This window comes from Ursus americanus, chromosome 25 (assembly GCF_024610735.1).
Source record: "Ursus americanus isolate L20-20 chromosome 25, mUrsAme1.1.p, whole genome shotgun sequence".
Taxonomy (NCBI): Eukaryota; Metazoa; Chordata; class Mammalia; order Carnivora; family Ursidae; genus Ursus; species Ursus americanus.
This window is the reverse complement of record NC_142151.1, coordinates 1275291-1288387: the sequence shown is the minus strand read 5'-3', so window position 1 is coordinate 1288387 and position 13097 is coordinate 1275291. Positions and strand designations below refer to the sequence as shown.

The 13097-nt window shown below is 40.0% G+C and overlaps 1 protein-coding gene across 3 annotated transcripts in view; it reads left to right on the top strand.

The window, feature by feature from the left end:
- Positions 1–13097, top strand: part of USP18 (ubiquitin specific peptidase 18) — a 62801-nt gene that overhangs the window by 27761 nt on the left and 21943 nt on the right. For all 3 annotated transcript variants that reach the window (XM_045775409.2, XM_087855439.1, XM_087855440.1), the window contains 4 exons: positions 2487–2566; positions 2862–3008; positions 3378–3473; positions 4164–4331. In XM_045775409.2, coding sequence (XP_045631365.2) covers positions 2487–2566; positions 2862–3008; positions 3378–3473; positions 4164–4331 — 491 coding nt within the window. The remainder of the gene's footprint in view (positions 1–2486; positions 2567–2861; positions 3009–3377; positions 3474–4163; positions 4332–13097) is intronic.

Below are 13097 nucleotides of genomic sequence, written 5' to 3'. Positions count from 1 at the left end.
CCCATAGCCGGCATCACAGCCCTCACTTCCAGGGCCAGCACATCTCTGTCCTTTGTGTTTCTACACCGCCAGCCGCCAGCCGCCCCCCATGTGCTCCGAAGCTCCGGCCCTCAGTCTGGTGGCACATGTACCCGGCTCACGGTCTCAGTCTGCTCTCTCGCGGGTGCTGGTCCGCGAGTTCACCCGCTCCTCCGTGCAAGTGGCTACCGCTTCCTGGCGCCCGAACGCAGCAGCTCCCTCCCCCTTCCGTTTATCTTCTGATATCTGTGCGCGGTTTCACGGCTCCCCACTTCGTACCTCAATACTCAGCACTGGAGATGTTCATTTGTATCTTCCTGCGTCTCAGGCTGATTCTGTGGATGTTCAGGCTGGTCTCGTACCTATCCAACTCGACTCAGGGGACCGGCTGAAACAGGGGTCCCCTACTCGTCTGCCATCTTAACTCCTCCTTCTCAATTTACCTTTCATTTCCTCTCCTTGTCTTACTGCATTAGCTAGGACTTCCAATAGCACATTGAAAAAGAGTGGTGATAAGGGACATTCTTGTCTTTGTCCTGATCTTATCAAACTTAGGAAGTTCCTCTCAGTTACTAGTTGGCTGAGAGTTTTTATCATGAATAAATGTTGGATTTTGTCAGATGCTTTTTGGGCATCTATTAACATAATCATTTGAATTTTGTTTTTAGGGTATTGATATGATGGATTACATTAATTAGTTTTCAGATGTTGAGCTAGTCTTGCATACCTGGGGTTAAATCTCTCTTGGTTGTTGTATATAATTCTTTTTATATTTTGTTGGATTCTATTTGCTAATAATTTCTTGTGGATTTTTGCATCTATGTTCATGAGAGATATTGATCTGTAGTTTTCTTGTAATGTCTTTGTCTGTTTTTTGTATTAGGATAATGGCGATCTTATAGAATGAGTTCCCCTGTTTCTATCTTATGAAGAGTTTTTTGAGAGCTGGTATAATTTCTTCCGTAAATGTTTGGTAAAATTCATCACTGAGCCCATTGGATGCTCTGTGCATTTGTCCTCATTCATTTTTCTTTTCTTTTTTTTTTTTTTTAAAGATTTTATTTATTTATTCGACAGAGATAGAGACAGCCAGCGAGAGAGGGAACACAAGCAGGGGGAGTGGGAGAGGAAGAAGCAGGCTCATAGCGGAGGAGCCTGATGTGGGACTCGATCCCATAACGCCAGGATCACGCCCTGAGTCGAAGGCAGACGCTTAACCGCTGTGCCACCCAGGCGCCCCTCATTTTTCTTTTCATTCCTCAGTCTGTATGATTTCATTGACCTGTTTTCAAGTTTGATAATTCTTTTTTTTCTGCCACCTTAAATCTGTTATTTACCACCTCTTGAAAACTCTTCATTTCTGTTATTGTATTCTTCAGTTCAAGAATTTCTATTTGGATTTTTAAAATAATTTTATTCTTTATTGATATTCTGTATTTGGTGAGACAGTTTTCATACTTTAGTTATTTTGATATGGCTTTATTTAGTTCTTTAAGCAAATTATGATAAGTAATCTAAAGTCTAGTGAGACTAACACCTGGGTCTTCTCAGGAACAATTTCTGTAGATAAGGGTATAAGACTGATAGAGTCTTTGCCTCCATGGAGCTTACAACCTAGAGAAGAGACAGGCCAAAACAAAAATAAAACAAAACAAAATTAAATCCAAAAATGTTAAGTACAAATTGTGGTAACTATCATGAAGGAAATAAAATGGTGTTGAGATAGCTGACGTGAATATTTAATACATTTACAATAACTACCTTTTCTTGCAATGTCTTTGCATGTTAGCAGACATATATTCTTTTGTAAAATAGTCTTCAGTGTGTTTTTTATTTTCTTTGTATTCCTAGGTTTCTTTTGAAGAACAGAAGTTCATTTATATCTGTCTTTAAGGCTTCTTATATAACACATGGAGAATTTACTGCTTAATTCCTGTTTCCTCTTAATCAGCATCATCTAACACTAAGATGGTTCTTTCCTTTCTTGTTCTCCTAGATACTTTTGGGGAAGACCTGGGTCAGATTTGAGTATTGGGAAACTGCTCAATTTCTGGGGAATGAAAAAGAAATTAAATAAAAGTACAGAGAAATGAATGGCCATTAGAATCTAATTAAGGTGTTGGCTTGGCTTGGAAATAGGAGAGAATCCACTATTGAACATTGGTTTTATCTGGCCGGGTCCCCCAGTAGAGGCCAGTAGGCGTGGGTGGCCAGTCAGAGGAAAGGAAACTTCTGTGATGCAGTCGGACTGGATTTTAAGTTTTAAGAGGAGTTGTCAAAAATAAATAACAAGCTTATTTTTCATTTTTAGTGCCTAACTAAAGCAGGGGGGGTGGTGATGGTGAAGGCTACAAGTGAACCAAGTGATGAGTGTTCGTGTACATCTAGGTAACTAAGGCACAAGGGTATGCATGAGAAAAGTCCCTGGTGACCTCGCTGATCAGGCTGTTACTGTTCTCTCTGTCCAGTGTTTGTCCAGCATGATGCTGCTCAACTCTACCTCACAGTCTGGAACCTAATTAAGGACCAAATCACAGATGTGGACTTGGTAAGATCCTAGAACCAGAGAACACAGAAGTTTAAGACGCTGCTCATTTAGCTCATTCAGCAATCTGTAATATAATATAAAAAGGGATTAAAAGACCAATCTGCATAAAATGTTTTATCACAATTCCAGAATATTATTACTGTTACTATTTTGGACCTTTTTTGAAGATCAAAGAGCATCAGTGGCTACCATTTTTGGAGCTTCTGTCTGGTGGCTACAATTTCTGGAAATTGACTTGACCTGTTTTGTTTATGGCTTTGTACCCTTCTTTCGTCTCACCTCCTTTCTCTTACAGGTAGAGAGGCTGCAGGCCCTGTATACAATCCAGGTGATGGAGTCCTTGGTTTGCCTTGAATGTACTGTGGAGAGGAGCAGAAACAGTAGCATGTTGACCCTCCCCCTTCCTCTTTTTGATATGGACTCAAAACCCCTGAAAACACTGGTGAGGGATTTCTTTTGGTGAATTTGCTATTCCCATAAACCCAGTGCTGCCAATGTGCCTTTGCTTCTTTAATCCACCTTTGCCTTTTAAAAAGTTATTTCTATTTCCTTTGAACAGTTCTAAGTTTCTCCTTTGATTTGATGAAAAAAAAAGTTTCCTTTTACTTCCTTTCCTCACACTGCTACCTTAACAAGTGCTCCCTCCTGTTTTTTCCTTCCAGTCAGTAGGTACTTTTGGAGATCCTGCCACATGCACCACACTGGGCCAGATGTTCAGGGGGGACATGGAGAGAACCAGAAGGAAAACTTAAATCCTCATCTGTAGGGTGGTAAATACTAACTCTGCTTTTTCTTTGGTCTCCTGACACAGGAGGATGCCCTTCGATGTTTCTTCCAGCCCAGGGAGTTATCAGGCAAAAGCAAATGCTTCTGTGAGAAATGTGGGAAGAAGACTTGTGGGAAACAGGTACTCACTCTCTGAAACCAGAAGCTTCCCTAGTTTGGGGTTGCCTTTAGCGGGTTTCCTGATAGAGTCTTCATAGAGGCCTTGAGGGTACTGTGTGTTGGTTGAGGGAGGGAATCCGTATCAGGCTAGTATCGGATCTGGGGCTTCTGACTTTCAGAGGCCCATCACTGAGATTTTAAGAGATAAGAGAAGGGACTTCTGGGTGGCTCAGTCAGTTAAGCATTTGCCTTCGCTCAGGTCATGATCCTGGGGTGCTGGGATTGAGTCCCACATCGGGCTCCCTGCCCAGTGGGGAGTCTGCTTCTCCCTTGCCTGCTGCTCACTCTGCTCAGAACTCCCTTTGCCTGCTGCTCCTGCTGCTTGTGCTATTTCTCTCTGACAAAAAATAATCTTTAAAAAAAAGGTAAGAGAAGGTCCAAGAGCAGCAGGAAGTTTTCCATGGGTTAGACCAGCTATCTAGAGTAGACTCTGTAATTCCCCTGGGCTCTGGTTCCTGTGCATAACCCTAGGACTGCTCATGCCTTCTGTGGAGAGCTCAACAGATTCAGCAGATAGGAGCCCTTAATTCTGTATTATATAATTCTGATCCTTTTTGGGGAAGAAGAACACACCATTGGCCCTGGTATTTCTCTAAATCTACCCATTTCAAGTGCCCTAGGACTTATCTCCATAGTAATTTTGCTTTTTCAGGTCTTGAAGCTGACCCATTTGCCCCAGACCTTGACAATCCACCTCTTGCGGTTCTCCATCAGGAATTCTCAGACAGAAAAGATCTGCCACTCACTCTATTTCCCCCAGAGCTTGGACTTAAGTCAGGTCCTTCTGACTGAGGAAGACCTCTGCAATGCCGAGGAACAGGTGAGAAGCTCCTTAATTCCCTTCCATCCTCCATCTCTTCAGACCCCTTGTCTGCTTGATTTTGCCTCTCCTCGCCTAAGGTACTTGAAGTCACCCACTCATCAGATATAGCACTTTTGGTCATCTCATCTGTGTCATTATACTGTCTCATAAATCATGGCCTTTGCTGGCCGTGCTTGCGGCACACAAAGGGAGGAAAACTCACCAGCAGCTGCTTGGTGTGATTCATGATGTGAACATACTCATATGTTCAAGAAACGTTAATTTTTTTAAAAAGTATTTAAATGAGGGAAACCTGTGTGTTCTTAAATAACAATGATGGGTTATTATTACCATACTACTATGACCAACATTTGCTGTTTGTAGTTGCTTTTCTTTTAAGATTCAAAAGGCTTCTGTTGATGGACATCTGGGCTCTTTCCATAGTTTGGCTATTGTAGACATTCCTACTGTAAACATTGGGATGCAGGTGTCAGATGAATGGACAAAGAAGATGTGGTATATATATAATATTATATATATATAATATATGCATATAAATATATATTTTATATATATATACCCAATGCAGTATGACTAAGCCATCAAAAAATTTGGGGGATTGGGATAGGCCGGTGATGGGTATTAAGGAGGGCATGTATTGCACGGTACACTGGGTGTTATACACAATAATGAATCATGGAACTTCACATCAAAAACTTGGGATGTACTGTATGGTGACTAACATAACATAATAAAAAATTATTATAAAAAATTTGAAATCTTGTTATTTGCAACGATATGGATGGAACTAGAGGGTATTATACTAAGTGAAATAAGTCAATCAGAGAAAGAATTATCATATGATTTCACTCATATGTAGAATTTAAGAAACAAAACAGAGGAGCGTAGAGGAAGGGAGGGAAAAATAAAACAAAACATAATCAGAGAAGGAGACAAACCCTAAGAGACTCTTAACCATAGGAAGTAAACCAAGGGTTGCTGGAGGGGATGTGGGTAGGGGGATGAGGTAACTGGGTGATGGGCATTAAAGAGGGCATGTAATGTAATGAGCACTAGGTGTTATATACAACTGATGAATCACTGAACTCTACCTCTGAAACTAATAATATGTTAATTAATTGAATTTAAATAAAAAATATCCAAAATACATTATTTCTAAGTATTGGACTTTATTCATATCACTCACAGCACTGAGGAAGGGAAGGAACCCATAATTCAGCACCTTCCACTTAAATAAGATATATAATACTTATATATACATAGATAAACACAAGATCTTGGGTTCTAAACATAGTACCAACCTAACTTTCCTCTTAAAACAGCTTATGCCTACTTTGAGGTTAGTAACAAAAGAACCAGTTCATTGGGCCAAATTTAATCGTAGTAAAGTTGAATTCAATTATCTGGAGCTAATAGCTCATTGGGAAATTCTGAGAAAAAATCTGACATACATATATCTTTTCTTAGGTTTGAAATGCTACATTTAGTAAATTCTATATTGCTACACATATATATGTCCTTACATAGACTGTTTTTCGTGGTCAGTTTACTATTCATGTTCTAGAACCATGGTATTTTAAAAACGAGGCCTACAACAGACACATGAAAAAATGCTCCACATCACTTGCCATCAGGCAAATACAAATCAAAACCACAATGAGATACCACCTCACACCAGTCAGAATGGCTAAAATTAACAAGTCAGGAAACAACAGATGTTGGTGAGGATGCAGAGAAAGGGGAACACTCTGACACTGCTGGTGGGAATGCAACTGGGTACAGCCACTCTGGAAGACAGTATGGAGGTTCCCCAAAAAGTTAAATATAGAGCTGCCTTATGGCCCAGCAATTGCACTACTAGGTATTTACCCCAAGGACACAATTATAGTGATCCAAAGGGGCACCTGCACCTCAGTGTTTACAGCAGCAATATCCACAACAGCCACACTATGGAAAGAGCCGAGATGTCCACTGACAGATGAATGGGTAAAGATGTGTGAGATATATATATATAAATTTAAGTTAAAAAATTTTCACTATATCAAAAACTACTGATGTTGGCTAACTGAACATAATACAAAAATTTAAATTGAAAAAAAATAAAAAATAAAAATGGAAGCCTAATAATATAATAGCTCCTATAGAACATGGTTTCTTATCTATTTAGTGTATGTACGTTTCATAAGATTTTCATTTTCTGTCGAGTTTTCCTTATTTCAACCCCCTCCCCTCTGAAGCCCTCAGTTGTTTCTTAGAGTCCATAGTCTCTCATGCTTCATTCCCCCTTCTGATTATGCCCCCTTTCTCTTTTTTAATGTTTTTTTATTATATTGTGTTAGTCACCATACAGTACATCCCTGGTTTTTGATGTAAAGTTCGATGATTCATTAGTTGTGTATAACACCCAGTGCACCATGCAACACGTGCCCTCCTTACCACCCATCACCAGCCTATCCCATTCCCCCACCTCCCTCCCCTCTGAAGCCCTCAGTTTGTTTCCCAGAGTCCATAGTCTGAGAAGTTCTTTGTAGATCTTGGATACCAGTCTTTTATCTGTAGTGTCATTTGCAAATATATTCTCCCATACCGTGGGCTGCCTCTTAGTTTTTTTGACTGTTTCCTTGGCTGTGCAGAAGCTTTTTATCTTGATGAAGTCCCACAAGTTCATTTTATCTTTTCTTTCTCTTGCCTTTGGAGATGTGTCATTAAAAAGGTTGCTGTGGCCGATGTCGTAGAGGTTGCTGCCTATGTTCTCCTCTAGGATTTTGATGGATTCCTGTCTCACATCGAGGTCCTGCATATTAGGAGTTCATCTTTGTGTATGGTGTGAGAGAGTGGTCAAGATTCATTCTTTTCCATGTAGCTGTCCAATTTTCTCAGCACCATTTATTGAAGAGACTGTCTTTTTTCCACCGGATGTTTTTTCCTGCTTTATCAAATATTAGTTGCCCAAAGAGCTGAGGGTCCATTTCTGGGCTCTCTATTCTGTTCCATTGGTCTATGTGTCTGTTTTTGTGCCAGTACCATGCTGTCTTTGTGATCACAGCTTTGTAGTACAGCTCGAAATCCGGCATTGTGATGCCCCCAGCTTTGTTTTTCCTTTTCAACAGTTCCTTGGCGATTCGGGGCCTTTTCTGTTTCCATATAAATTTAAGGACTATTTGTTCCCATTCTTTGAAAAATGTCCTCGGTACTTTGATCGGGATAGCATTGAAAGTGTAGATTGCTCTGGGTAGCATGGACATTTTAACTATGTTAATTCTTCTGATCCATGAGCATGGAATATCTTTCCATCTTTTTATGTCTTCCTCAATGTCTTTCAAGAGTGATTTATAGTTTCTAGAATATAGGTCCTTTACGTCTCTGGTTAAGTTAATTCCAAGGTAATGTATGGTTTTTGGTGCTATTGTAAATGGGATGGATTCCCTAATTTCTCTTTCTTTGATCTCGTTATTCGTGTACAGAAATGCAACTGATTTCTGAGCATTGATTTTGTATCCTGCCACATTACTGAATTGCTCTATAACTTCTAATAGTTTGGAGTGGCTTCTTTTGGGTTTTTCGTATAGAGTATCATATCATCTGCGAAGACAGACAGTTTGACTTCTTCTTTGGAGATTTGAATACCTTTGATCCCTTTTTGTCGTCTGATTGCTGTTGCAAGGGCTTCTAGTACTATGTTGAATAATAGTGGCGAGAGTGGGCATCCTTGTCGTGTTCCTGATCTTAAGGGAAAGGCTTCCAGCTTTTCCCCATTGAGAATGATATTCATTGTAGACTTTTCATAGATGGCTTTTATGAGATTGAGAAATGTACCTTCTATTCCTACACTCTGAAGGGTTTTAATCAGGAAAGGATGCTGTATTTTGTCAAATGCTTTTTCAGCATCAATTGAGAGGATCATATGGTTCCTGAGTCTTTTCTTGTTGATATGATGTATCACGCTGATGGATTTGTGAATATTGAACCACACTTGCATCCCAGGTATGAATCCAACTTGATCACAATGGATAATCCTTTTAATGAACTGTTGGATTCTATTAGCAAGTATCTTGTTGAGGATTTTGGCATCCATATTCATTAGGGAAATCGGTCTGTAATTCTCCTTTTTGAGGGGGTCTTTGCCTGGTTGGGGATGAAGGTAATATTGACCTCATAGAATGAGTTTGGTAGCTTTCCTTCTGTTTCTATTTTTTGAAATAGCTTTAGGAGAATAGGTATTATTTCTTCTTTGAATGTTTGGTAGAATTTCCCAGGAAAACCGTCCGGGCCTGGAGTTTTGTTATTTGGAAGGTTGTTTGTCACTGACTCAATTTTCTCATAATTAATTGGCCTGTTTAAGAAATCAGTTTCTTCCTGTTTCAATCTTGGTAGTTTATAGGTTTCCAGGAAGGATTCCATCTCTTCCAGATTGCTTAGTTTATTGGCATATAGCTGTTGATACAAATTTCTAATAATCCTTCCAATTTCAATAGTGTTCGTCGTGACTTCTCCTTTTTCATTCATAATTTTAATAATCTGGGTCCTTTCTCTTTTCTTTTGGATAAGTCTTCCCAGCGGTATGTCAGTTTTATTGATTCTCTCAAAGAACCAGCTTCTAGTCCTGTTGATCTGCTCTACTGTACTTCTGGTTTCTGCTTGATTGATTTCAGCTCTAATTTTAGTCAACTGCTTCCTTGTGCGTGGATTAGGCCTGTCCCTGTGATGCTGTTCCAGCTTCTTGAGGTGAGAATATAAAAACTGCATTTTAGATTTTTCTATTCTTTTGAGTGAGGCTTGGATAGCTATGTATTTCCCCCTTAGGACTGCCTTTGCAGTATCCCATAGGTTTTGGACTGTTGTATTTTCATTCTCATTGGTCTCCATAAATTGTTTAAATTGATTTTTGATTTCCTGGTTTATCGAGTCATTCCTGAGCAGGATGGTTCTTAGTCTCCAAGTGTTTGAGTTTCTTCCAAATTTTTCCTTGTGGTTGAGTTCCAATTTCAGAGCGTTGTGGTCTGAGAATATGCAGGGAATAATTTCAGTCTTTTGGTATCGGTTGAGACCTGTGTTGTGACCCAGAACATGGTCTATTCTTGAGAATGTTCCATGGGCATTAGAATAGAATGAGTATTCTTTGGTTCTGTGGTGTAGTGTTCTATATATATCTATGAGGTCCAATTCGTCGAGTATGGCATTCAAAGCCTTTGATTCTTTACTTAGTTTTTGCCAGGGTGTTCTGTCTATTTCTGATAGTGGAGTGTTGAGGTCCCCCACTATTAATGTATTTTTATTTATATGTCTCTTTATTCTGGTTAAGAGTTGGCTTGTGTATCTTGCTGCTCCCCTGTTGGGGGCATATATATTTATAATTGTCATATCCACTTGTTGAATACTTCCTTTAAGAATAATATAGTGCCCTTCTGCGTCTCTAACTGTAGTCTGTAGTTTATTTTATTTTTATTTATTTTTATTTATTTTATTTTATTTTTTTAATGATTTTTTATTATATTATGTTAGTCACCACACAGTACATCCCCGGTTTCCGATGTAAGGCTCGATGATTCATTAGTTGTGTACACCACCCAGTGCACCATGCAATACGTGCCCTCCCTACTACCTATCACCAGCCTATCCCATTCCCCCACCCCCCTCCCCTCTGAGGCCCTCAGTTTGTTTCTCATAGTCCATAGTCTCTCATGTTTCATTCCCCCTCTGAATAACCCCCCTTTCTTTATCCCTTTCTTCCCCTACCGATCATCCTAGTTCTTATGTTCCATAGAAGAGAGAAATCATATGATAGTTGTCTTTCTCTGCTTGACTTATTTCACTTAGCATTATCTCCTCCAGTGCCGTCCATGTTGTAGCAAATGTTGAGAACTCATTCTTTCTGATAGCTGAGTAATATTCCATTGTATATATGGACCACAACTTCTTAATCCAGTCATCTGTTGAAGGGCATTTCGGCTTCTTCCACGATTTAGCTATGTAGTCTGTAGTTTAAAATCCAATTTATCTGATATGAGAATTGCTACCCCAGCTTTCTTTTGAGGTCCATTGGCGTGAAAGATGGTACTCCATATCCAATCTGCAACCCTGTGGCGTCTTATGGGAGAATTTAAGCCATTAACATTAAGACTGAGTACTGAGAGATATGATTTTAATGATGCCATGTTGCCAGTAAAGTCTTTGTTTGTACTGGCTGTGACTTTCTGTTCTGTATCACTCTTGGGTTCTTTTTACTTATAAAACCCCCCTTAATATCTCCTGTAGGGCTGGTTTCGTGGTTATGAAATTGGTCAATGAAGGCAATTCTGGAAGGTCTTTATTTCTCCATCAATTCTGAATGACAGCCTTGCTGGATAGAGGATCCTTGGCTGCATGTTTTTCTCTGAAAGAGCTTTAAATATGTCCCCCCAACCCTTTCTCTCATTTCAGGTCTGTGTAGACAGGTCTGACGTAATTATGATACCTTTGTCTTGGTACATGAGAAATTTCTTTGCCCTGGCCGCTTTCAACAATGTATCCTTGGATCTAATATTTGTGAATTTCACTATGACGTGACATGGCATAGGTTTGTCGTGGTTGAGCTCTCTGCCTCTTGGACACGAATGTTTGTTTCCCTCGCTAGATTAGGGAAGTTTTCAGCTACAATTTGTTCAAATATCTCTTCTAGACCTGTTTTTCTCCACCCCCTTGGGGATGCCGATGATTCTGACATTGGATCGTTTCATTGAGTCAGTAATCTCCTGCAACCTACATTCCTGAGTGTGGATTTTTTTGAGTCCAGATTCTATTTTAGCTTTCTCTTCTACTAACCCGTCCTCCAATTTGCTGATACGTTCTTCTGCCTCATTGACTGTGGCCCTCACAGCCTCTAGTTTTGACTGCATTTGGCTCATAGAATTTTTAATTTCTGCCAGATTCGCTCTCATTTCTGCACTCAGAGATTCTATATTCTCATTAACATTTTCGTTAGTACTTTTTTCAAGTCTACTCATCATCTTGACCATTGTTACTCTGAACTCCATTTCTGATAATTTGGTTATATCCATATCCATCAGTTCTGTGGCAGAGGCCACAGACTCATTGTCTTTTCTTTGGTGGTGGGGGGGAACTTCTCCTTCTCCTCATTCTGATGAGGAGAGGTTGCGGGGTTGTCCAGAGCCCAAATTATTGACTGGGACCCAGGCCGTGTGCCCTTTTTTTATACAGCAGGCCCTGCTCTGCTGGGAAGCCTGCTTCTTCCTCTCCCACTCGCCCTGCTTGTGTTCCCTCTCTCTCTGGCTGTCTCTCTCTTATTTTCCTTTATCCCACATTTTCTAGTTTGTTTTAATCCAGGAACCTGGCCATAGTCAAATTCCTTCTCCTTGAGCTACCACTCACTTCGCTCCTCAGAATGCACCCCGAGGAGCTCGGACCGCCTGTGCCTCCAAGCTCTCTCTTTCTGGTTCCCCTAAAATAAATTTATTTTTTATTTAATTTTATAATTTTTATTATGTTCAATTAGCTAACATACAGTACATCATTAGTTTTTGATGTAGTATTCACCGATCCTTAGTTGCATATAACATCCGGTGCTCATCACAACATCCATTATCCAGTTACCGCATCACCTACGCCCCTACCTTCTTTAACCCTCAGTTTGGTTCCTGGAGTCCAGAGTGACTCATGGTTCATCTCCCTCTCTGATTTCTTCTCCTTCAGTTTTCCCTCACTTCCCCTGTGGTCCTCTGCACTATTCCTTATGTTCCACGTATAAGTGAAACAACATGATAATTCTCTTTCTCTGCTTGACTTATTTCACTTGGCATAGTCCTCTCCAGTTTCGTCCATGGCAATGCAAATGGTCAGTATTCATCCTTTCTGATGGCCCACATCTTCTTTATGGATTCATTGCATAAAGGGCATCTCAGATCCTTCCACAGTTTGGCTATTGTGGACATTGCTGCTATGAACATTGGGGTGCATGTGTCCCTTCTTTTCACTACATCTGTATCTTTGGGGGTAAATACCCAGCAGTGCGATTGCTGGGACATGGGGTAGCTCTATTTTTATCATCTTCAGGAAACTCCATACTGTTTTCCTGAGTGGCTGTACCAGCTTGCATTCCCACCAGCAGTGGAAGAGGATTCCCCTTTCTCCACATCCTCACCGACATTTGTTGTTTCCTGTCTTGTTAATTTTTGCCATTCTAACTGGTGTAAGGTGGTATCTCATTGTGGTTTTGATTTGTATTTCCCTGATTGCTAGTGATGTTGAACATTTTTTCATGTGTCTGTTAGCCGTTTTATGTCTACTTGGAGAAGTGTATGTTCATTTCTTTTGTCCATTTTTTGACTGGATTGTTTTTGGGGTGTTGAGTTTGAGAAGTTCTTTCTAGATCTTGGATACCAGCCTTTATCTGTAATGTCATTTGCAAATATTTTCTCCCATGTCATGGGTTGCCTCTTAGTTTTGTTGACTGTTTCCTTTGCTGTGCAGAAATTTTCTTATCTTGATGAAGTCCCAGTAGTTCATTTTTGCTTTTGTTTCCCTTGCCTTTAGAGATGTGTCTCAAAAGAAGTTGCTGTGGCCAATGTCGAAGAGGTTATTGCCTATATTCTCCTCTAGGATTTTGATGGATTCCTGTCTCACATTGAGGTCTTTCATCCATTTTGAGTTTATATTTGTGCATGGCATAAGAAAACGATCCAGTTCCATTCTTCTGCATGTGGCTGTCCAGTGTTCCCAGGACCATTTGTTGAAGAGACTGTCTTTTTTCCATTGGGTATTCTTTCC